At 40.6% G+C, this 26,901-nt stretch overlaps 1 protein-coding gene across 7 annotated transcripts in view; it reads right to left on the bottom strand.

Moving 5' to 3' along the window:
* Positions 1-26,342, bottom strand: part of APLP2 (amyloid beta precursor like protein 2) — a 55,241-nt gene extending 28,899 nt beyond the window's left edge. For 6 of the 7 annotated variants that reach the window (XM_083479244.1, XM_083479246.1, XM_083479247.1 and 3 more), the window contains exons 1-3: positions 25,828-26,156; positions 1,603-1,776; positions 118-247 (exon numbers count right to left, since the gene is read on the bottom strand). In XM_083479244.1, the coding sequence (XP_083335370.1) occupies positions 118-247; positions 1,603-1,776; positions 25,828-25,953 (430 nt within the window). In that variant the 5' untranslated portion in view covers positions 25,954-26,156. Of the gene's footprint in view, positions 1-117; positions 248-1,602; positions 1,777-25,827 lie in introns of all 7 variants that reach the window. The other variant, XM_083479245.1, reaches the window with a different exon arrangement.
* Between the last annotated feature and the right edge of the window lie 559 nt (positions 26,343-26,901).

The following is a 26,901-nucleotide window of genomic DNA, read 5'->3' as shown; positions in this document are numbered from 1 at the left end:
AATATGCACACAGTCAATGTTGATATGAAGTTTCTACATGCAAATAAGGGGTGGGGTTGTAATAACTAAAGGAAATAGAGACTAACAAAAGTCAGGCATGTCAATGGAAGTACTTACCAAGACACTTGAAGGGAACAACAATGTGGGTGTGGCCTTTGCACTGCTTCTTGCCTGTTTTACACCAGTTTTCAATGCTGGCTGGCTCATTGGCTTCCACCACATTTGTAATCTGAAGCTCTGGATAAATCTATTTTAAAAGTGAAAAGAAATACTATACACATGGAGAATTGATAGACTCTTGGCAGGAGACAGGGAAAAACAACATTTTAAGAAGGAAAGATAACTACTTAAGGGACACAAAATGTGCAAAAAGCCTGTTATGTTTATCGAAATAAGAAACTAGGTCAACAACAGGCCAGTTCACATGTAATGCCAAATCCCCATTTGGCATTACATGAACGACCCTTTTTCTTGCACATTCCCTTTTGCTTCCTCCTTCCCCCTTCACTTCACATATTCTGCTTTCCTAAGTAATTGTTTATTTAACAGAAACCATAGCTTACCTCTACACTTGAATAAGCAAACTATAGTTTGCATGAGTGAATTCTGGTTGTGCCTTGTGGTGTTATATTAAGCACATAGATATTTAAATTGAACACCACTCAGACCTGACCATCTCCTATACAGATGAGGAAATTCCTGAAGGTAGTTATTCTGGGCTTGAAAATACTCCAGCCTTGGAAGTTGCAGAAAAATCAAATTTTATCAAGGGTAAAATGGACCTTTCAAGAAAAAAAATCTCCCAAAATTCACAACTGCCAACACAATGATGCTGGTTCTTTGCTTCCTAAACACAAGAACATATGCACGACTTACACATGTGCTGAAAGCTTCCTCCATTTGCTTGGGTGGGCACTATCAGATTGTTGCTACCAATGCAGCACCTTAAAGAAGCCGAAACATGCTGCTGTTGTAACACCAATCACCTAGCACAACCGTGATGGTGGCTTTGGGGTTAGTATCCTGGTAGATATGGCCAGGTCAAACACAGGAAATGTGATTGTATCAGGTGCACCTGCAACCTTAAGGCCAGAACCTGCAGCTTACAGTCATTCTTTGTCACTTCTGCCCATTGATGCACTATCACTGAAGTTAACAGTCATCAGGATCTAAATGATGGTTGAACTATCACTACTTACCCTCAGGTAACAAGGCAACTAGTGATATACAGTGCGTGTGTGTGTGTGTGTGTGTGTGTGTGTACGCGTGCGCACACACACACAAAGAGAGAGAGAGAGAGAGAGAATGTATGTCATTGCAAATACTTCATAATAGCTAGAGAGAGAAAGGAATGCAATCCCCAAACCTTTTACAATGGAAGCTTTTGCAAAATGCTGAACAGACAAGGGTAACACAAATCCAGTGCATATGAGTTTTCATGCACAGGGGAACTACGTCACAAGTGGGACTTCCTCATGATCTCTATGTTGTGGCAAAGTGCTTTGCAGAAGGGACTGCACTGCAGTTGGGAAATTTAGCTGAAGTTATGAGTCATCAGGATCTAAACAAAGGTTGCACCAGCTACAAAGAATGATTGTTTACCTCCTGGCAGTACTGCAGAATCTCTTCTTTCCTTTCAAAACAGCTATTTGTCCCAAAAGTATCAGGTTCCCATTTTCCAGTCTGGATATTGACATGCATATTAAGCTTTCCACAGAACATGGCAATCTGAGGCTCAGCCACAGCAAATCCTGTGCCGGCATTGGCAGCAAGTGCCTATGGAGAAAAAGAAGTTAATGTTACACACAAGTAGCTTTTTCATATTTTTATTTAAGAAATTTATATCCCACCTTTCAGGGCAAAGATCTCCCAAGGGAGGTTATAAACATAACACAAAAATATGTGTTAAAATACATATAAAACAATCCAATTACAAAACTAAAAACAGCAGCAGTTAAAAGCCCATCACACTTTCACCATGAGTCGAGGAAAAGAACTTTGGAAAGAAAAGAACTGAGGAAAGAACTGTGTACTTCATAAAAACAACCCTCTCTTGCACCATGAATATGGTGAGCCTTCAGAACTTGAGAACTTCCTCTCACTGCAATGAAGCTTGACAGACCAATGTTACATGTTATTTTCCTTCTTACGGTTTTTATTTGCATAATGCCTAATAAAGGTTTGATTTCAGACAGACCAATGCAAACCTACTACTGGTCCTGAGAAGCTAAGCTGCATGACCACACTTCCAGGTGGCTGTTGCTCCTTCTGCCCACTGGAAGAAGAATACAGGGCAAATTGGTCCTTAAAGCCACCTATTAATTCCTTCCATTGGTGTGTGTGTCATGCATGTCTTTCTTTACTGATAAAAGTGACCCTTCTACAGCATTTCAAGACAAAGGAATTCAAACACATTTCCTTAATTAGGAAGGTGGTATGTAAATACATCCAAGTATGTGTATATAACAGTCACATTTGGACCATCATATCTCAGATTGGTGGCACTGTGGTCTAAACCACTGAGCCTCTTGGCTTGCCGATCGGAAGGTCAGCGGTTCGAATCCCCGCAATGGGGTGAGCTCCCATTGCTAGGTCCCTGCTCCTGCCAACCTAGCAGTTTGAAAGCACGTCAAAGTGCAAGTAGATAAATAGGTACCGCTCCGGAGGGAAGGTAAACAGCGTTTCCGTGCACTGCTCTGGTTTCATCAGAAGCGGCTTAGTCATGCTGGCCACATGACCCAGAAAAACTGCGGATAAATGCCGACTCCCTCAGCCTGTAAAGCGAGATGAGCGCTGCAATCCCAGAGTCGTCAGGGGTCCTTTAGCTTTTTATCTCAGATTATTAAACTAACATATGTGCAAGTCTTTGTTCATGCACAGATCTCCTTTGCTCCTCCCTTCAACTGATAGTTGCCATTAAACCTATTTAACTATAACTATTTAACTATTTCTGAAAAAGAAGATTACAGCTTCAGAACAAGTGAATATACTAAAACGTGGTTTGAATCTGGTTTAACATCTTAGCTTGTGCTGAAGCTAGCAGTCGTGTTTTCCCACTTTGGATGAAATGCGAAACTACAGTTAAAAGGCTCCCTGGTTTAACTGCAGCTGACAAAAAAGCAAGGAACCAAGGGGCTCCATGCACAAGCAAGACTTGCTGCATATCTCAGCTTAACAAGGCAAGACATGATTGCCTGAACCAGTTCAAAAAGACAAGATAATTTCAGGCTAAACTAAGCTGCCCCTGGAGAAAGAGGACTTGATCAGTAAAGATGCAACAGCATTCACTGTCAGTGCAGGAGTTATGAATTAGCAGAGCTGAAGAGCTTCACTATAGCAGCTTCGCTCTGCTGCTGTTCCCCAAATAGGATCAACTTGAGGGGTACAATTTTAGACAGTGAAACAGAATCTTCATCATTACTGTTTGCTATTTTCAACCTTTATTACAATTTTCTGTTCCCTCTGAGAATCTAATATGAGGGGGTAGAAAGAAAATAAGCAGGGTTTTATCAGGAGAGACTAGTTCATCTCCAAGATCCAGCATAGCGATGGTTCACAATTTGTGAATAGGAAATATGCCTATTAATTTGACTTAAATATTTTGTGTGTGTATATATACATACATACACACCAACACTAGCACCTATACCAATAAACCTAGTATACTTGCTGACTAATCATTTAATAATGTATCCCATGATGGTTTGTTTCAGTGTTATCCGTAATGCATTATAAAGTAGATGACAAATATTTAGTAAGACCAACAAATTATTCTCTGCCTGATGCAAGGAAAGCCAAAAGTTTTGGCATATACGGCACACTACAGGTACAAAAGTTTGGAAACTCAGCCTAAACCAGACATCAATACAACTGGACCAGTGACCCAAATGCAGAATTTGTGATTTACTACTTTGTTCTCTCAGAGGAGGATTCCTTCCAATACTTTGCCTAAATTAGGAAGAAAGTTGTTTGGCCCCTACACCAGGAATATTCTTAACACTTCTAGAAAACAGCCTCACATCCTCTTTGGGAAGGGAGGGACAGTATTAGCACAGGAAGGAAAGAAGAAAACACAATGGCATAGAGAGATTCGTTTATAAAGGCTCAATATTTGGGATAAGAGACTTCTTTCAGGGGCAGCTTGACAAATTTATTGAGAGGAATGACTTCTGTCTTAAACAATCTTGCACATTAACTGATAAATGGTTGGCTTTAGCCTCAATAACCAGCCTGTTATGAGTGTGCTCTGTCCTCTGAACACATTGTTAAGTCACTGTAGAATCAAGTCAAGGGAGCCTGATCCCTTGAATTGAATTCTTGCAGGCAAGTCTGAGAATCCATACTATAAACCTCTTGTTCTCCACACTTGTGCAGCTTCTCATTCGTGCTAACAAACAATGCCAAGCACCAACTCCCTATGCCCATGTCCTCTAGAGATCCTTCCACCTTTCTCCCCCTTATCACTTTGGGCTCAAAGGCAGTCTTCCATCTACTGTATTGGGAAGCCAAATGTTTTTTCTACCCTTGAGATATGGTATCCCACTTTCAAAGTACCTGCTATAGACCTGGTACGTTCAGTCTTAATTGCCTTCCTGGACTACAGAATCCATTTACTACAGAAAAGTAAAGGGAGTCTGAAATGAATATAAAATAAAGGCTGTACTCCCTTCTTTGCCTTCATGTAGCTTCTCCATTAAGCAAAATCTGTTTACAACTGACAAAAGTTGCATGCAGGGCACACTGATTTCTAGTCTGTAGGCTGATTAAAACGAGCCTTTCTACCACACACTATGGTATTCACATACAGGTCTTGAACAACCTGGAATTACTGAAATATCAGGGGAGGACAAATGCAAATGTCTGTCGTTTGAAGACCATATTAGCAAGCAAATGAAACTGTTTCAGAAAGAGAGGGTGGAACAGTGTTCAGTGCCAGGAGAAACAGGAGACAGGGCGTGTCTGGAATGTTAACCTTGGGTGTTCACATGCTGCATTGTGCAAAAATAGTCCTGGACTTTGACTTATAACATGCAAAGGATTTATAAGGTCTATCCTACTGTGAGCCACTGTAATTTTCTTTCTTAGAATGGTACTAACAAATGTATACAGCAAAACCAAGTGCAAGAAGCTGCAAGGTCAGCTATGCCTATTAGAAATTCATCCAAAATTTGTTCTGCACCAGCATGAACCTTGTTCAAACAGAGATCTTTAAGTCAAGAGGATGCTGTGTTTAAACATTAATGCTGAAGTGTTTATTTTAGCCATCTTTTCAGCTTATCGCCACATTACTAAGGGAAGCTTATCCCATTACTAAGGGAAAGGTATCGCTCCTCCTTGGATTGTTCAAATAGTTTGCATATCACTGGAGACAGGTTGCCATAGAGACATTTAAAATACTTATTCGCAAGTGAATAAGCTAAATTAGTCACTCACCCTCAAGATGTTCCTGTTACCTAAAGCAAGTTCAGGTAGATATATGAACCACAGAAAAGAACATTTCATGTCCAGCAGTACAGGTCAGTGCTTAGCCAATATCATGTACAAAACATTTTGAGCATCAGAATCCAATCAGGCTGCTTAAAGCATTCAATTATCTTATGCTAATCATCCAAGCATATGGACATTACGCATGGGGCAGTATACAAATGTCCTAAATAAAAAACTACATAAATAAATAAGTCACCAACATCAGCTAAGGGTTGTACATCCTTTCATAAGCCTAGCCTAAGTGTTCAAGTCAAGACCAACCCACATCACACACATCAGTTGTATGAAACAAAATTACAGTTGTTCATAAACCCAGACACACACACGTTCCAACTGAATGTAAGACACGTTAGACCTTCTAATTAAACAGAAGTTACAAAAAAGGATTTAAAGATCATGTACATTACACAAAACAAAAAGTGGCAATCCCAAGATTGTGGGAGTGAGTAGAGGCTGAACTTCCTTCCTTTCTGCTAGAAGTTTTGATCTGAGGACAAAAAAGTCCTTTCTTAACGCAATAGCAGGTTTCACTCTCATATGTGGCTGAAAAACCTCCTACTAGGTTCATCTGTGACATCCCACTAGTATGTGCTCTCCTACCACCACTGCAAAAAGCCTTCAAGGCATTTCTTTAGATGTTCTGGACATTTTCTGCCAAATTCTGCTGCAAGTTTGCTTTCCACAAAGACATATTCTGCTCTGTAGTAACTTCATTGAAATGGACAGTTTGTGCATTTTCCCAATCCAGGGCAAACCTGGTGAAGCTTGCATTTTTTTTCCTGAACAAACTCAATTTCAAAAATTTCCACTGAGCTGCAAAATAAATGATCAAGAATCAACATTAATCTGAAGGCTGGAAGGGGGCACAGATAGGAGGAAAATTCCAGGATGGGGGTTGTTGTTTTTTCAATGTCTTCACATCCAACCACAATATTGATTTATTTTTCATTTTTAATGTCTAGCTTCTTTAATTGCTCTGCTTTACAACTGTTTCTATGCCACCAGCAGCCAGTGGAGATGAAAAGACTTTTAATCATGTTGCCTGGAATGGAGAGAATTGAAATCCAGCCAACAGGCTGCTAAGCTATGTGTTTCCTTCAAAACAGCAGCAGGTTCTACAATGGCATTTGCACAGCTGAGGCAGGTCTTTGAAATTTTCGTTGGCCTGGGTGGTGGCCTAACTGCTCTTTGTTTTACTTTATGCAGGATGAAAAATTTGTCGTGAGTGCTTGCTTAAGTATTTATGGTGATTAGTGGTGCAATCTAAGTACATATGGAAAGAATGTTTACTTAAAAGCACATTAATCCTTATCATTTAGCCTCAAAATCAACCAATACTGAGACCAGAGTTTTTACATCAGCAATGACAGATTTTAACCAGGCCCACCCCAGCGTGGTGGTTCATATGAGGCAAGTGATGTGAAATCTCAATATTTTTTTAATTGGAAAAGGTTCTGATGCCCTGAGTGGATCCTATTTAGTATGTTTGCTTGACTTATTTAGTACAGTGGTACCTCTGGATGCGAACAGGATCCGTTCCAGAGCCCCATTCGCATCCTGAAGCGAACGCAACCCGCGTCTGCGTGTGCGCAGGTCACGATTCGCCACATCTGCACACACGCGTGACATCATTTTAAGCGCCTGCGCATGCGTGAGCAGCAAAACCCGGAAGTAGCGCATTCCGTTACTTTCGGGTCGCCACGGAGCGTAACCTGAAAACGCTCAACCTGAAGCATATTTAACCTGAGGTATGACTGTACAGTGGTACCTCGGGTTACATACGCTTCAGGTTACATATGCTTCAGGTTACAGACTCCGCTAACCCAGAAATAGTACCGTGGGTTAAGAACTTTGCTTCAGGGTGAGAACAGAAATCGTGCTCTGGCAGCGTGGCAACAGCAGAGGCCCCATTAGCTAAAGTGGTGCTTCAGGTTAAGAACAGTTTCAGGTTAAGTACGGACCTCAGGAACGAATTAAGTACTTAACCCAGGGTACCACTGTACTGTAAACCGAACATAAAAAATTGCATAATTTACATACTGTGCATGGCAACCCATGCCGGTAGTGTAGATTTTGGCTCAACTCTGTCACCCTCCCACCCCCCCAAAGCTCAACAACTTTTGAAATATGGTAACCCTAGAGTTAGAAACTAAGTTTTTGGAAGGGGGCTTAATGGAGAAACAAGAGAGCAGCAGTTTGAATTCTCCTCAACAATCATCATGATTCCCATCTGCATTTGACTTTATTAGTCAGCAGGCCCCAGACTCCACTACAACAAAAACTAAGTTGAATGACTAATGGAAGACCTCTGAATGCAGGATGCTGTGTGAACAAGTTTTTATGTTAGACAATAGCAATAAACTCCTGAGATTAGTATGCATTGTCACTCTGCAGAGCACTTCTAACAAAACTTAGATTCAAGTTCACCCATGAGACACCAAAGAGGATTTGTCAAAGCAAACACTTGGTGTCACATCTTGTAATTGCAGCATGAACAAACTGGAAGAGTGAGACTATTGGTTCTAATATTTAAGAAGGCACACAGCAGCATCACAGACTTGTGCACATTAACTTGGGTTGGAATCAACTGAAATAGATTAACCCAAGCCACTAAAACTGGGACAATTTATATAAGGTTATTCAGAACAGAAAGACTTTGGTACAAACAAATGCACAGTTAAGCAATCTTGGAGGCAGGGGGAGATTTGTTTACTTGCAATTCTACCAACATATTTACATTATTTATAGGCTACCCTAAAACAAGAAATTATCTGGATGGCTCACATAATAAAAGCCACAGACTTCTAAAAAGATTTAAATCAGATCTAAAATCTGGAGAGCGAAGACTAATCAACAAGGTCACACTCCCGCCTCCCCCACCTCTCCCACAAAGGCTATCCAACAGAGTGATCAAGGCAATTTCATTATTAAAAGCAGAACTAAACCTCAGTTTAAATGGATCTACTTCATCCAAGAGTGCTTAGATTTGGCTAGTAGCCACCCACTCCAGCACTTTGCCCAAGGAAGGGATGTTACCCAGCACCCTGTTGCTGCTCAGATCTTCTGGGTTTCACGGAGTGACAATCTGAACAGCCTAATCCTGTTCCCATTTCAGCCTTATGGCACTCAATCATAGGTCCCATTCTGTCCCATTTTGTGGAAAGACAAGTTCACATTTAAACTGTACACATTGTGAACATACTTGCGTAAAATTTACCCTTTTCAGTGTACTCATCCATACAATACATATTAAATAATACATGTGTACATACTTTTTGTTCACCAAATGCTACAACACAAATTTCATGACTTGGAGTTTCACTCTGATCCATAAGCAATTTTTGGTTATGAGATTACTCCTTTGTAAAATGTGGCCCAAACAAATTCCTCTTCTATCGCTAGTTCAAGGTAAGCTTTTCCAGCAGCTGTATCAATTTTCTATAATGAAGCTGGGATCACTTCCCAGACCCAGCCAGTCAGCCATCTAATCTTTGCTAGAGATAATAACCTAAGCCAGAAACTGATTTTACCAGGCTGGGGAGACAGTAGATATGTGTAAATAAAATAAGACGTGTTCCACAAAGCACAATGTCACTGAATGTAAACTTCCAGCATCAAAGGCACACCGAATGCGCCCACCTTGAAGCTTCAGTTTGTTTGCATTTAGACAAACCAGAAAGGCTCGATGTGGACACAGGAGTTGTCCTAACTACTAATAATAATTCAGCTGTGGCTCCTTGTATTGAAGTGTATTTAAACCTCATGTCTGGAAAGAACGCAAACAAAAGGGCTCCTGTCCTGCGGTTCTCAGTCAAGTATGAGCTGTCAGAGCGAGAGAGGCTGGCCAGTAAGATGTCAACTGAGCATGTCAATGTGCTGGTTGCAAAGGAGAGAGTGACCACTGGTTAGCTGCAATAGTTATCTCCTAAAATAACACTAGGTGCTGGGACTTAAGAATTGAACTATTTCATGGGAAGAGTTTAGTCCTTAAAGGAAGTGGGGGGAAATCATTCACTGAGTTTGTAGGTATCCTATCCATTTCTTCCAATGATGTCATGAAAGGAGCACATGAGGCTGCCATGTTTGTCCATCTAGTCCAGCATTGCCTTCACTGTTAGCGACTCTTTAGGGTTGTGGGTCACTATGCCTTTTCTTCAAAGCATTGTAACAGCCCAAAGGCATAGTTTCAGCACTTCTTATTTAATGTTGTGCCTAATTTTTTCCTGGCTATTTCGTGTATTTTGCTGTTATGTATCGATTCACTACTTGTGGTTTCAATTGTAATTTGTGTAACCACTTAGTATTTTTTAATACTAAACAAAACAAAAACAAATGAGCGAAATGAAACAAATCGAACAACAATGACTTCTGCCTTAATTAGACTGAGAATCGTCGTAGATGCAAACTCCTACATGTGAAGAACTTTGATGGACTCCAAATTCAACCAGCATGGCCAATGGTCAGGGATGTTCTGAGTTTAAGCCCAGCAACAACTGAAGAGTCACAGGTTCTCTGCCCTGTTTTAAAGTCACAACCACTTCGGTACATCAAGAGCTTTGACCAATCAGCTTTTATGATCCATCTTCATTTAAGGTAGATGTAACAAGAATTAATCACTACCACTACTTTTGATTTAGCCATGAAAAGCTTAGTTACATGAAGCAATGCTGCAAATAAACCAGCCAAGTGTAGTTTGAGCCAATCTGTAGTATAAAGTACGCTGACATTTTTCTTTAGATCTTATGCAGAATTAGCCATAAATTTCAGTGTACTCAACCCATGGGAATGTCTGTTCTAGAACCATTCAGAGGTTGAATAACCTTTCAGTAATGCATTAGCTCTCACTTTACTTCAGTGTACTGGAAATTCCAGCAGTTTCTTTGGAGCACTGATGAAATTCACTCTCTTCAGCAAGGACAAAGAATTTGTTCCTAGGAAATTGATCCTTAGAGATTGTATGTGTTCAGGAGCTAGCCTCAAGTATTCCCTTCCGCACCAACTCCCCAGCACTTGAAAAAACACTGGGAGGCAGAAAGAACACACAAGACTACAAACCTTTCCTGGCTGTAGACTTTAATCTCTGAGGTCACAGTCATACATTCACTGGATATTGATATTATTATTATTATTATTATTATTATTATTTACACAAATACAGTAGATCAAGTTCACACATGCTTCAGGTTCATATATGGTTCACCTGTGATGTGCATGCCTTTTAGGATGGGACTAAGGAGGTAGATGTAGAAGGTTTTTAATCCATCAGTCTTCTGAAATTATTGTTGGCGTGGAAAGAATTTTGCATTGTGCTTCAAACTGTTTTTTCCTAGTTGCTCTTCCTGCCTTTATTCAGCAGCTAGATGACTGGAGCTCAGGAAGACTAATTAATGCCTAACATAGCAAGCCATAGATCTAAAGATGAGCAACTCTTTTAAGCTTTAGTATTTTTTATTTTTTTAAAAGCTAGTATATGCAACAACACACTCAGGCAAGAGGGGAATAATTATTGTTTGTAGTCAGATCTGGTGCACCTAGATAATACCAGCCACTGTCTTGACTCTGAATTTAAATAGTGCATAACAGCATACTTCTCTGGTTTCCTGGAATTCGTTTCACCCGATTTCTATAGGAAGCCCTAGTGCACAGATCCACTCTATGGCCAACATCAAGGTTCAAGGGAATATGCTACCATCACCCAATCTTAATGCCTTTTAGGAGGCAGCACAGTCATGTGTAAGAAACTCAGCTGTACTCCATTTTATTTTGTAGTCTTAGACAGAAAAATACCTTGGAAGAATGCATCAGCCTTTCGGATTTTTACATTTCAGAAGTGGATGTTGGGAACGTTATGGCTGCATTTTTCTTCAATATAGTCTATCAATATGGAAATCTACTAGTACTTCTAATTATAATTGTTACAATAAAGTTGCTGTGGATATATACTGCACTGTTAAAATATGTTTTGCTTCCTCAGCATGGACACCATACATAATTAGGGCATATTGAATTTTTCAAATTTCAAATTCCCAAAATGAGGGGTGCTAAAAAGTTGCAACCTTACTTGGGAATTCAAAAGATATTGTGTTTACATTAATATAGTTTAGTTTTACTTGGCAAATAACTACATATTTACTTTTGAATGTTTTTGTGACATTTCCAATAATTTTAAACTTGACTTGACTTAAACTTGACTAAAAAAAACCTGATGAAACTTGTTTATATTTCTTATTAACTGATGTAATTACTTCCTAATGTTGTTTTATGATTACAAGGTAATGTTGTATACTTATCAGGACATGTTTTATGCAGAAAAACTAATTTTTTAAGAACATTACCTGACATTTTTAGAAGGTAAAGTAAAAATTCTTTGGTTTTTCTATACAGTTTATGCGCTTTTAAATCAAACATAGATTTACCAAGCTAAATGTTGTCCAACCACAAAAGTAATAGCAGTTTTGAATTCCTCACATCCAAAAACATATTTTGAAGACCTGTCACTGAATAAATTTGCAAAAATTAAGTTCAACCCATAAAATGACATTCTAATCATGTATATCATTGACATGTTTATATTTTGTTTCTCTTGCCTGTGTGCATGAGTGTAAATTGTGTGCACCAAAACATCTGATGAGGTGGGCTCTTGTTCACAACAACTTATGCCACCATAAAACAGTAATTTGTAGGTATGCAAAAACAGTCTGGTACATTACTTAAATGTAAGCAAAAAGATATTTTTCTTTGAATTCCTCAATCTTCTTGGATATCCAAGGAATATGACAGTACCAGGACATCAGATACAAGATTTGTCCCAACACGAATAATCAAATAAATTAACTGTCAAGCCATGGTATTTTTTATGTAGTATCAAAGTTAGTGATACTCCTTTAAATGTGCATGTTGCTACTGGAGTTTATTTTCTTTTTGCATGCATTTAGATGACTCCTGTTTGACTGAAGCAATGTCAAATCTTGATACATATGTGCATTAGATAAACAGATCAGTTTTACTGGTAGAATTTAGTGCAAAGCCAAAGGACTCATTCAAGGTCATGGTAATTACTCTGACTGGATTAGTACCTATCCCTCCTCCTCCCACTAACCTCTGTAATTAGTCTTATAGGATGATAAATTACCGCTTTCCCACAGGAATTATGAAAGTTTAATCCACAAAGAAAGCTAAAGAAGTTGCCTTTGTTTTAGAGTTATGCACTTTTTGGAAGGAGTCTGCTCCCTGCTCCCCCCTGCAATGTAATAAAACATTTAACAATCGTTCAGCATCCCCAGAAACGTTTTTTTACAAGGAGTTCATAACTTACTTTAAAAAGGTGAGTACCAGGAACAGTCTTTAGACTCCTGGGTATTCCTTGCTTCTGACCTAGATTATTTCAACTGTGGGCATCCTGCTTCAAAACTAGGACTTCTCTTTTGCAATGAGAACTTTTAAAAGAACGTGACTAAGATATGCTGCAGTTCTGCTTGATCTATGTAGATAATATGAGTCTGTCTGTTGCTGACACAGCAGGCACTGCAAATCTAACCATACAAATTAATAATAATAATAACAACAACCATTATTGTTATTGTTACTATTACTATTACTACAGTGGTACCTCGGATTAAGAACTTAATTCGTTCCGGAGGTCCGTTCTTAATCTGAAACTGTTCTTAACCTGAAGCACCACTTTAGCTAATGAGGCCTCCTGCTGCCACCACGCTGCCAGAGCACGATTTCTGTTCTCATCCTGAAGCAAACCTCTTAACCTGAGGTACTATTTCTGGGTTAGCAGAGTCTGTAACCTGAAGCGTCTGTAACCCGAGGTACCACTGTATGTACCACTACTACCATCACATTACGCAACAACAACAACAAAACAACAACAACAATTATTGTTATTATTATTACTATTACTACTACAATCACATTATGCACACAAACATTCATCAATTGGGAAAGATCTTGGGATTATCTTTCTCCCAACAGCCAGGGCCAAACCATGATTTTCAACATCTTTGCCCTCACCAAGTACTCAGAAATATTTGTTCATCCATTGGTTCTCTCATTCTCACACACCTGTCATCCTACCAGTGACTATGCCCCCTCAACTCAACCCAACCCAACTTCTAAAAGGAAAACTCTACTCTGGAATACTTTAGGGTTCCCCGTCCGCACTTACCTCTGAACCTCAGAAACTTGGAGGAATAGTGCAATGAAATATAAAGGCAGCAGAAAAATACACATAATGCTGCACCATCATAGAAACAATAGAATGCCAGCATCTAGAACATGGGTAGGCAAACTAATGCCTGTGGGCCGGATCCGGCCCAATCGCCTTCTAAATCCTGCCCGCATATGATCCAGGAATCAATGTGTTTTTACGTGAGTAGAATGTGTCCTTTTATGTAAAATGCATCTCTGGGTTACAGTGGTGCCTCGCAAGGTGAAAAGAATCCGTTCTGTGATTCTCTTCGTCTAGCGGTTTTTTCGTCTTGCGAAGCAAGCCCATTGAAGGATTAGCGGATTAGCGGCTTTTAGCGGCTTATCTGCTGATCGGATCAGCTGATAAGCGGCTTAGCGGCTTAGAAAAGGGGGGGGCCAGCAGGAACTCGCAAGACATTGTCGTCTTGCGAAGCAAGCCCATAGGAAATTCGTTTTCCGAAGCACCTCCAAAACGGAAAACTCTTTCATCTAGCGAGTTTTCCGTCTTGTGAGGCATTCATCTTGCGGGGCACCACTGTATTTGTGAGGCATAGGAATTTGTTCATCCCCCCCCCAAAAAAAAATATAGTCCAGCCCCCCACAAGGTCTGAGGGACAGCGGACTGGCCCCCTACTGAAAATGTTTGCTCCCACCCCCCCACCCCCACCCCGGTTTTAGAAGCTTGCTTTAAAGGCTAGGGAAAAGCAAGCAGGACAAGGCAGTCTCCCTCAGGAAGCAATTCCAAAAACACAATGCTACAACTGAAAAGAACCTGTCTCACGTCCCCCCAGTTCACTTCTAAAGGTGGGAGAATAAATAAAAGACAACCTTTTTTAATTAAAATGCCCAGCACCCCAGGATTTCAGCAAACTCTTAGCCTTAACAGGAAGCTAAAGGCAAACACTATAACTGGGCAGCCACATCACCTCCAAACTAACAAATTCAGTGGTCACAAAGTGGTGAGATCAAGCTATGATGGAAGAGTAAAAAAGCTATCCAGCACTTATAAACACACACACACACACCCCGCTCAAAACCAATGAAAAACTATGGGTAGCCAACTCTATTCAACAATTATACATATTCAGTGCTGGAATTAACATCTCTGAATATTTACATGTTTAGTTACTGATTAGAGGTCATATCCTCTATGAAACTATGTCCAGGTACATGAGGCAGTTAATGTGGAAACACAAAATGAGATATCGGATCTGCAAAATGGTGCTGAATTCGCATTTCAGTCTTTCAAAGATAATTGTAACTGGCACAGGCCTATAGAAACTCATCACCCAGTATACCATAGCAAGGGATTCTCTTTTATTATGGTAAGCATTGTTTGCATTTCAGAGATAACACATTAAAACCATGAGCTAGAGAACCATGAGCTTTTTTTCCCTAGCCAAATGTGTGTTTGCCAACCACTGCTCCAGACTATAGATGTCTCTTTTTTACTACATGAAAAAGTACTAGAAACAGTAACTCAAAGTCATGGAGCAGATATTGTTTAGGACTGTATAGCATGGACTGATAAACCCTAGACTGAATGGCATACTTGCCATTGCATCAACAAGGTGATTCTTTGTTCATTTCACTTTGATAATGCTTTTGATAGCTTGGCAACTTCAATTGAAATGTTTTTTGTTACAAAATGAGACTTAGAGTCAATATATTCATATGTTTGCTGGCATCACCACCTACATTACACAGGAACAAGTTACCTTGGTATCATTTAAGGCTTAACTCTTGCTTTGAATGGATTAATAGAATGATGAGCCTGTGACTCAGTATTTACTTGCTAGCACAAAGCACTGTCCCTACGTTCAGTGAAAATGCAATGAAGGTGAGGGAAACAGCTACTCATTTATACTTAAACTGAGGAAGGGGGGGGCAGGAACACCTTATGAAGTGTGCTATGCTTATTTTGCCTTGAGTGCAGGGGTCATGAATCAACAGCTGCTTGCTGACCCATGCATTCCTGGCAAAATGAAGGCAACACATTTCACAAATGAAAAGGAACTTATTATTTCCTATACAGCAACTCCATGGACAACATTTATAAAGTATGAAGCAGCCCATACAGCTGATTTTAGTGTACACCCTCCAGGTGCCACAGTTTTCGGAATAGATCCACAGAGGCAAATCAGTGTGCTTTCACACATACAAAATCTGGAAAACCCTTGTGCATGTGTTACACTGGGAGTATCTGCTCTGTTCTTCTGAGGAATATATTTCATTTTTAAAAAACAGGGCTTCCCAAACTTGGGTCTTCAGCTGTTTTTTGAATTGCAGTTCCCATCATCCCTGACCACTGGTCCTGAAAGTTAGGGGTGATGGGAGTTGTAGTCCAAAAACAGCTGGAAACCCAAGTTTGGGAAACACCATTTTGAAATCTTGCCCACAATGTCAGAGGAAGAAGTTGTGAAAAGGGGAAGCTCTAAAGAGCAGTGATTCAATACAGTACTTCCCAATTCCTGGGGAACCACTTTCTGGTTCTTCCCCACAACCCTCACTATGAAATTTCTCTCAGCAATTATAAAGGGCTTCTAGATAAAAAAAAATATTTAAATTTAACACAGATTATATGAAAGTTATGGATGAAACTTTAAATATCATGCTAACAACCACAAAGACAAGAGGAACAAATACAGCCCTGATTGCAACTTTGTATTTAAAGAAATAATGCAAGTATGTAGAGGAGAAAAGGAAGACAGTGACAGGTTTACTTCCACAAAGAGAACATCTCGGAAAGAACAGCAACTTTATTAAAATATATCAGATTTGCAGTTACAGTGGTGCCTTGTAAGACGAAATTAATTCGTTCCGCGAGTTTTGTCGTCTTGCGATTTTTTTCGTCTTGCGAAGCACGGTGTCGGGAAAGTTTTGGAAAAGCTTCAAAAATCACCAAAGTCTTTAAAAACCTCAAAAAAGGCTACCACACCGCGTTCTATGAGTTGCTCCTCGAAGTCAAGTCGCAACTGTATTAACGGTGTTAAGAAAAAGGAAACAAACTTGCAAGACGTTTCCATCTTGCGAAGCAAGCCCATAGGGAAAATCGTCTTGCGAAGCAGCTCAAAAAACAAAAAACCCTTTCGTCTAGCAAGTTTTTTGTCTTGCGAGGCATTCGTCTTGCGAGGTACCACTGTATTTGAATAGCTTGGCTGTAAAATTGCATTGCCACCTAAACAGGAAGACTGCAGTCAAGAGAGCCTTCAATTAGTGGTTTTATAGGCTCCAAGGTCAAGATACGACCTTAATATCAATTGAAATGCAGAGTCCTATAACCTCTGCATCTCCTTCCATCACTAATAAATCTGCTGATAACAAGAATTAACCTCTCATTTACACCTGTATGACCAAAGTAAAAAGTGAGGAGGATTTGTTTCTTCCCCCAGACCCACTTCTGTTGATGTTCAGGGGAAGTAGCTGAGCGAAAGAGAAGTCTCAATAGCTTGATGGTATTAACATCATCACTAAGCAAGCCAATCCTTTAACAGGTTTCTGAATCACATATTGGTATCCATACTTAGCTATGAAAAGTGTGTACTAGGGCAACAATGTAACAAAACTTAAAAGATGATTCAGCCAAAGGGCAACACAAATCTATGCTTAGAAAAAAGCTTAACGGCAATATAAAATTAAGAAGTAAATTACAGTGCTTGGCAAAGAGAATCTGCCAGTTTAACTGGTTTTGTTTGATCCTGAAAAACAGTCTATACATCTTCAGCAGGCACTCTTGTAATCATTACAAGAAACTGCCAAGTGAATGTGCTGTGAGCAAATTTGTTAAACTTTTAAAATCTAGATGTGCATGCCTTCTTTGATGTCTCTTAATTCTTTCCACCATGGCAGATTATGGTTTGTTGTTAAAGAAACTCTAAAATGTGAGGTTTACATTCTGCAAGAAGAGTTCAAGAATGCTGTACACTCTGCCCTACTGCTTCCTGGTTCAAGTGGAAAAACATGACATTTTCTTTGGAGAATTTTGCCTCTGGATTGCTGTTCTATCCTGACTGCAGTAGGCCTACTGCAGTCTGTATGGTTAACCACAGAAGCTGTTAGCTCCCTTACAAATTGTTAGATTTAAGTCACTAAATTAAGAGACTGGTTATTTACATGGCAGAAGTCAGACTAGGGGTCAAGTTCACCAGAAAGAGGCAAAAGCAGGACAATGGCTTTCCAAGATCACCCCACCCGTCCAACTAGCCACTGCTGTGCCTACATGTGGACATGAACTTATTTCCAGCTGAACATGCAGGAAGTGATGGATGCCATGGGAGGAAAGAATACTGTGCATGCTAGCCCTCAGTCCCTAAATAATCAGGTATTTCTAAATTAGCAATTAGAAAACAAAAACTGCTACAAGCTTACAAGCAGACTTTCCTGGACATCTTGCCAAAAATACACAGAATTAATTGTAGACCGATTTTTTAAAAATGAAAAAGCATACCACCAGTCTTAGCTTCCTTCCACAATGAAAGAGACTCAGACATCAGCCAGTGTGCTGTCACCATGCATTTTTATCCCATCAATGATGAGCTGGTCTGAAGGGCAAATTGATTATAGCACTGATGATCTTGAGGCCTTGTAGCCCATGGCTAGGAAAATGATGAATAATTTTAAAGATTTCCCCCCTGAGCAAAAGCATGAAGACACTGTACTAAACTGGACTGTTTTCCAGTTTAAGATCAGGGATGGGGGATATTCATGTCAGATTTGATTAGTTTAGACATGGACCACTGAGGAACTCAAATGTATACATGCCAACCACAAAAATAAACTATCTCCAATGAATTAGACATGAATTATGCCCAATAGTTACACTTGCCAGTTATCAAATGTAGAAAATTAATTTCAACACAAAAATACATAAAGCTTGATTACAGTTGCCCAAAAGACTGCACATACTGCCACTGCATTCCCAGTGTCCACAAATTTAACAGACCATAGCCTTGTTGACAACTGAAGATACTAAATGCTAACGGATTATAGTTTTGGATAACAAAACTAAGACATGGGGGTGGGGTGGGAGCTTTGCAAATGAAAAGTAAAATTGCTAAATATAGATCCTGGTGGCCATGTGTCAACCTCTGCTATCAAATCCAACATACTGCCTCCAATAATACCATAATTGATCAAAATAAATCAAATGTGTAAATACCAAGAACAGGGACATGGACAATACTGGATTAAATATGTACCTTTTCAAAGGAGAAACATAAAATATTTGGTAGCTAAGTATTACCTGTAAACTGATAGTCTTTTGAAGCACATCTAAAATTGATGTTCAGTGCATTCTGTCTGTGATTGTACTTAATTGGGAACCAGATCTCCAATTGCAATTTCTAGTACCTTTTTGTCTGCCAGGCATTTAGGGGTTTGTGTTATATAAACCATACAGTGATTTGCAATACCCTGGACTATATCTTGAAGCAGGGTTAAGAAAAATTAACACACTTCCATTGCCACATAGAAAAAACATCTTATAGCATTTTACATAACAGTTTGGGGAAAAACAGGTGATTGTGTCTAAATAGATTTTACACTCATTTTTATTGTGTTTTGCTGTTCGCAAGCTATGCTGTATCAATATAAGAACAGACAAGGTGTACTTTGCTGTAGACTAAAGATAACAGCAAGCAGCATAAAATGTAAAAAATCAGTGAAACAATGCCAACAGACCAAAAACAAAATCATCATCCAGAAAATATACAACCTGAACAGGATAAAACAGCATAAATCATCCATACCAGGTTACAGAAGCAAGCACCCAGCCTGGAGGCTACAGTTCTGTCTCCACTAGAGGTAGGTATGTGACTTTTGGCTTTTTTAAAAAAAAATCAGAGCTTTACCAGTCTACCAAACATAGATCTCAACTTCCCATTTCCCCTCTACAGGCCACATTTTAGAAGATAGCAGGGTTATTCTTTCACCACTTGACCTCCACAGACAGTATCTTAAGCTGTCATCACCCATGCCAAAACCACAGCTGTTAGCAAGCATTACATGCTGGCCTACAATTTGCACTACTGCAATCATGGTGGAAAATGTGGTGGACCTACTACTGATAACCCATCACCATATGTCAAGTCTGACTTCAGCTTTTAGCTTGCAACTCTGGTCAGCAATTACAGTGGTTTTCCAAAAAAAAAACTGCAATTCGGTGAAGGGTTGTGGGCAGCACCTAAAAAATGTTCTAAAGCAGCATGTCAGTAAGCTCTGCTACAATAAGAGTCATTAAGAACAGCTAGCTACTAGATCTGCTTGCTATTCTGCGTACAATCCATTTCACAGGCACATACACAGTTTTAAACAGATGACTTTAATCCAGCCAACCAGCCAAAGTTAGCAATGACTATACATGCTAGAATATAACTCAGTCATACAACAAACATGGGCTAGACTGTGCCCATAGTCTTCACCTGTGCATTTAAGCAAATAGAGAAGATCCATTAGTTTTGCCTTCTAATTCCTACAGAGAAAAATAAATCAAGACATAATTTCAACCTCATCAATGAGCATTCTTGTATCTGCTAAGATTTAAACAGTTACAGATAGGAGTGATAAGGACTGTAGCTTTTGCAGACCTGCAGTACTAGTAATAAGAGTTTTGCCATAATGCTGCACCAAAGCAGAATGAAGTATATGAGAAGAGGTAAGCAAGCAAAAACATTTAGAGCAGATCGCCTGTTCAAGACCTCTTCTGTTTCATGACCTGAGAAAGCTGTGCAGAGAACAAAAGATGTGAAAGGGAATATTTTAAGAACAGGGGCTAAAGTTAATGCAATTTGAAAATGGAACTAATGAAGCAGTACATAGAAGCTATATATGCTGCTTATAAGACTTCAAGGGTAAAGTTACTAGCTCAAAACGTATTGAGCAATTGAGCACAATGAGCTGTGTACTATAAAAAGGTTGAATGCATAGAGTGTATAGCTGAAGGCTATAAACAAATTGCAAGTTCTGATTTAGAAGACACTATTAAAGCTGGAAGTTACCATTTCCAGAGGATACCATAGTTCCTCAAAACTAGATTTTTGTGTGACATCCATCTTCTGTCCTTATATGTACAATACCTTTCAGAAGGCAACTCATCCATAACAACAAAAATTCCAACTGTAAGAATTTTATTGGAATGAGTAACAACTAGAAATGTAAATGTGCAAAAGCAATTCCAAAATGAAACACCAACAGGGTCAGAATATTAATTCAAATTACTCCAACTACTACTCAGAGTTCTATTTCTTTCATGTAACTTGATCTGCAGTGAAGTCAAGCAATGGACAAAGTTGTATTATAATCTTTAATTTTGTTTAAAGTTTATTGTTATGACTTGTTTTAAAAACCAATTTTTTAAAGTTATGTGCCTGCTGCAGCAAAGAATGTCAAGGTAAGCTATATGAAGCATAGCTTCTATGTTCTCTCTCTCTCTCTCTATATATATATATATATTTGATTCATGAGCTGCTATATGCAATTTGGAACCTGACATAATTTTGTTCTTTAATGTGTAGGTGAATTTACAGATCAGAAACCATGTGCTAAATTAAATGAAACAGATAGTTTCAAAAAGCGTGTATACAGAATGCATTCACAGACAGAGCCGCAGCTCATAGTCAACAATCTTAATTTGACCCCTTCAAAGGCACACTAATAGAGTGATTTGTTTCAGTGCAGCCAGTTTCCATTTCAGGACAGCTCTAAATATATTAGTAGTCCAGCAGGTAAACATCCAGTTTGAGTTCATTTCATCTCTTCCTGCTTGCCAGTGTGCAAAAATACCATTTCGTGCTAATAAGATCATTTAAAAGAGGAAAACAGATTGTCTCTTGCCATATGAAAGTTGGTGGTTCCTGACCTTGAGTCCAGGTGATTTGAAGAACCATTTTCTCCCTTAAGCACCTGCCCACCCACTCTGTTCAAAGACCTTGCTCCACACCTGTTTACCTTCAGAGGTTGAGCTAACTAGGACATGGACAGGGCCTTCATCATAGTGGCACCAAGACAGTCCAACTGTCTACCTCAGGAAGCATGCCTAGTTTTCTCTCTTTTGACCCTTAGATAAATTGTCAAGAAGTTTATTCCACCAAGCCCTTAGAAAATTTTCCTCCTTGCTATAGATATTTTTTATAGATTGAATCTCTGATAATGGCTTTTTTTATTCATTGTAAACTACCTTAGGAACCTTTGTGGCCAAAATGTAGGGCAGAAGTGTCTTAGTAAGTAGAACCCAGCAAATCAACCCTATCTGGGAAGAGGCAATTAAGAAGTAGTGGTTAATTTTCTTTTGCCATTCCATTTAACAACCTATGAAGAATGCCTTACTCAACACTGAGCTTCACATACATGCACTTCCAAACATGAGGCACAAACTGAAAACAGACATGTCGTAGATGTTAAACAGATTAATGGGTGTCCTGGGGACAGGGACTGGTTATCTGAGATAATTGAGTGAAAGAAAATCCACCTGACAGATGCCAAATCTACTGTTGCGTTGTTTTTTCTGTGATAGAACTAAACTTCATTAAGCACTATTAAGGCCACCTTTAACCTCTTATGGAAGTCAAATGGGCATAAACCATCTTTCTAGTCAATACGTTTTCAGACCCAAAGTACCCCAATTTCTCTCTTTATTCTCATGATTAAAATAGCAATACGGAAGTCCAGAACTTAGACGGCATAGTCCATTGCTAACCTACCACACAAAGCTGTAAGCTTAGATGGCAGCCTTCTGTCTAGCTACAGCCTCCACTTCAATGGCTGCTACATAATCAATACATAGTTGGGATTTTGCTTTGCATATATAGTTCTATACTGGAAGGAAATAGGGCAGGCCTTTGCCACTAATTCCTGCACATGATACAGCTTCCAGACAGGATACAAACAAGCAGCTGAAGTTGTCTCGGATATGAGAGAGGAAGTGCCACACAGTTGGAAGAGATTTTAACAGGTGTAGGGGATTAATTCCATAATCAGGAAGCCCCCCTCCATGCCAAGTAATCCGAGAGGGGCTTTAGTTGGAATCCCACATCCCAGCCTCATTGAGTCTTGTTATCAACCTGGCAGAAAAACTCCAGGCAGGTTTTTCAAGATCAGTTATTGTCACTGAACTGCCATCACATTGCAAACAATTGTTGAGGAATCTGAAGAATTTTCATATAAGCAAAACTTGAGAAGACAATGAATTTGGGTAGCCTCATAGTGAATTCTGAAGGGCAAAATATATGAGTCAACCTTTTTTGCTCAAGATCATATTCTGTAGAATTTAGCAATGTGAAGAAGGCAATTCCCATGCAAACAGTATGATCTTATAAAAATAATCCTTGTATTACATGAAAAATTATCCCTACAGGGCTGCTTTGAAGGCTGAGTTAATGTCTGAAATATGTTTTTGAACACTTTTGAATAACTATATTATTGATGGGTATATACATCTCTATTTGTGTAAGGTAGACTTAGTTCTATTGAACTACCTGTGCTATATCCTGCTTCTCTAGCTAACTTCTGCCAAAAACCATCCTACAGTGCGGAAATTTCTGTATTATGTTTTAATGTGGACCTTGAGAATTAAAATAATGTTGATGGGAAGGCAGGTCTTCCATGTCATCTAAGAAGAGCAAGTATTTAAATGTTTCATAAATACCCATTATCCTCTGATAAAGCTTTAATCTGAAAGACAATGAAATAGGCAGTTGAAACCAGAAGATTTAGCAAGGATCTATTGAGCGGATAACACAAAACAAATGATTTCCCCCCCTACAAAGTTGTCCTCTAAGCTTCTAGACCAATCTGACACTCACATTTCTTGTTACTGTGCCAAGAATGCAGAGGTCAGTTCTCATGCATTTGCAAGCACACATCCAGGGTAAAACAAAGACTCAGAAGATAGGTTTCAGACTCAATCTTAAGATAGCAATCCAAATTCTTAGCATACCACTGCAGCATCCCTTCTTGAACTCCTACAGAAAACCATTTGTTTTTATCCCAGAAAGGTTTGGCAAAAACACATATTCATTTAAGCCCCCAATGCCAACCCTTTACCAGATAAGTAGAAAGAAGCCTTACATATCAAGAGCCCTGAAATGCTTTCACAAACACAGGCAAAATCCTGTTATGAAATGGCACCAGAAGAGGTAAGAGCTTGCTAGATTTAGAATATAAAATACGGGCAACATCATAAATTACTTTTGCAGCACTGCTTTCTACCAAGTCGTTATCTTTGGATAAGAATACTTAAAATGCTGGAGGAAACTGGGCACACTGATCAGCTTCATATCCAACAGAGCAAGACTGTCAAAGCAAGCAGGTAAGGAACACCTCAGCTTGCAGAACAACAGACTGGAGATCACTAGGCTTCAAGGAAAGTGGAAAACTACAGTATCCAAGGAGGCTCAGGAAGGGGCTGAGTATGACACACCCTCTAGCACAGCAGTGTTTCCCCCCAGGTTGAGAAAGAACTGAGAACACCACAAATACTGCAGAAGCAAGGTACTTTCCACACACAAAATATACAATGCAAATCCGAAACCAATGCTGGAAATGGTTAAGTGAGACATTTTGACATCACACTGCAGAAATCTCAGCAAGGGTTCTTTCTAGGCCTTTCCCTCCTTATCTCATCATGAGAGCCAGGTATGCCAGGAGAAGGGATAGATTAAGGACAGGGGAAAATGAGGCACAATCTTCTCCCCCTGCAGCTCTTTTCTCTTCCTTTGGGAGGGGTGGGGAAGAGAGAAAAAAACCTCCAGAACACTAAAATCTCTGATTGAAGGGGGTGTTGCTTAAGGCAGATTGTACAGAAAGAGACAGGATTGCTCAGTGTGGGAGTGTTGAAGTGGCGGGGTGGGGGAAGAGAGAAAGGAAATGGCTGTAAGCAAATGGAGGACACAGAGGTGGAAGTAGGAAAGCAGGGCGGGCAAGAGAAATTCCTGGAAGACTGGGGGGGGGGGAGAGAGAAAGCCATAGGCACTGGAGGACAAGGTAAGTTACAGAATCTGAAGGAGGAAGAAGCAGTCACAGAATTGTAGAGTTGGGAGGGACCCTGAGGGTCATCAAGTCCAACTCCCTGAAAGGGAGGGGGAAGCAGGGGGATATTATTATTATTATTGAAATGTTTAGTTCAAGCATCCTAACTGGAAACAACGCAGTCCTTTGAAGTATTCAGATTTAAAGGGCATGAATGCTACACTGGAGGAACTGTCCGAATGAAGCCTTTATGAACCTGTACACAGCAGCACCAACAGGCACCGCTGCCTTGTTATTACCCGTCAACATATTATACAAGGTGAAATCCCGTATTAAAGACAAGCCCTGTTGGATCAAAGTGGAGCAGCGCCCTACTTTGCAAGGGTGTTGTAAGGCGAGTCCTGGAGAGCTCTGGCGACACACAGAAGCACTCCATATACACTGAATACTATGTTGTAGCACCGATCCCCTATTTACCCTGGCTTCTAACGCTGGAGGTGTGTATCTTTCGGACTCACCTAACTGTTGGGGGCTGTAAGTCGTTTTAAGCCATTACTAATACCTGTTTCAATGTTGCAACCCTGGGACCTTATAGTGAAGGGCAGATAAATAATAATTACAACGACAATGATAATCACTCGCTCTCATGACTACTGTGAGGAACATCACTGATGATGATGATGATAAAACAGCAATTATGCTACGATACTGGGGGGGGGGCAGTGGTCAACGGCTTAGACTCGGAAAAAAACAGGGGGTCCAAATCCCCGAACCCATGAAGCTCACTGGATGCGACCTTTGCTGCTGGTGGTGATGTGTGTGTGGAGGAGGAGAGCCAGTCACTGCCCCTCTCAGCCTGACCTACCTCGCAGGGTTGTTGTTGAGGGCATAGAAGCAACAAGAAAAAGGTGCAATAAATAAAATAAAAGCCAATAAACCTAGTTTAATCACTCATCCTAGGATCACACAATGAATCAATAGATAATAAGGAGGATTTCTGGAAGGTGGGGGAATTAAGGCTAAAAATAAAAGAGATCTGAGGGGAGGGGAGGACGAGGCTGGCCGGCGAAGGACCCTCCCTGGTCCCCCGGCTGAGGCGAGCGTGGTCGGTGCGGAGGAGGCGCGTGGTGAGGGGAGCCATGGAAGCGCTCTCGGCTCCCTTCTCCTCCTCCTCTTCCTTACCTCGATGTAGCCGGCCAGCGTCGCCGCGGGGCCGGTGAGCCCCAAGAGCAGCAGCAGGGACCATCCCAGCCGTTCGGTGGTGCCCGTCGCGGTGCCCGTCCTGCCCCCCGCCGTCACCGTCGCCATCCTCTACTTCTGAGGCGACCCTTCTCCGCCGCCGCTTGGAAGCAACTGCCGCCGCGCCAGCCTCAGCGCCGCCTTCGTCACCCGCGTGGGAGGAGCAACAGCCCCTGCGTGGGCGGGGCTTGGAGAAGGGAAAGAGCTTCTTCAATCCCCGCCCACCTCTGGCGTAGCTTGCCAAGCAATTCCCCCTCCCCCCGCCCCGCTTTGAATAGACTGATCTCTTAGCCAATAAGAGGGATCAAGGCGCTCGCGTTTTTTGTTTGTTTTTTTCATTTTCCTCCGCTCCAGTTCCGCCCCGTCAGTGTCGGCCAATCGAGGGCAAGAGCCAGCACAATGCGGTGTTCGGAGGAGGCGGGGCTGGCGCAACCTGGCGCCGCCCTCCCGGGCGGCTCGTTAAACTACGATTCCCAGCAGCCTAAGTGGGCGTTGGGCCGCTCTCGAAGGCTGATGGGAGTTGTAGTTCCAACTGTACCTGGAGGGTGTCTTGGCGTTGAGAAAAATGAGAGGCATAAATTCATCGCCGTCAGGGCGGGTGGGTGTATGCGGGGGGGGGGTTTGCTAAGCGTCAGAACACGGCAAATGCTGCTTTTCATGCTGTCTCAGTTGAAATCTCTATTCGAAATAGAAAAAAAATGGCAATTAACACGCTAGAACTCATGGACATCCAATGAAGCTGAATGTTGGGAGATTCAGGACGAGATACAGTACGTGAAAGTCCTTCACACAGCGCATTGTTAAACTATGGAACTCTCTCCCACAGGAGGCAGTGATGGCCACCAACTTTGAAAAAGGTTTGGATAAATTAATGAAGGAGAAGGCTATTATGGCTACTAGCTCTGTCTCCACAGGTGGAGGCAGCAATCTTTCTGAATACAGTGGTATCTCGGGTTAAGAACTTAATTCGTTCTGGAGGTCCGTTCTTAACCTGAAACTGTTCTTACGCTGAGGTAC

This window comes from Podarcis liolepis (assembly GCF_965112155.1).
Source record: "Podarcis liolepis genome assembly, chromosome: 16".
Classification (NCBI taxonomy): domain Eukaryota; kingdom Metazoa; phylum Chordata; class Lepidosauria; order Squamata; family Lacertidae; genus Podarcis; species Podarcis liolepis.
The sequence above is the reverse complement of the archived record's forward strand: the minus strand, read 5'-3'. Positions and strand labels throughout refer to the sequence as shown.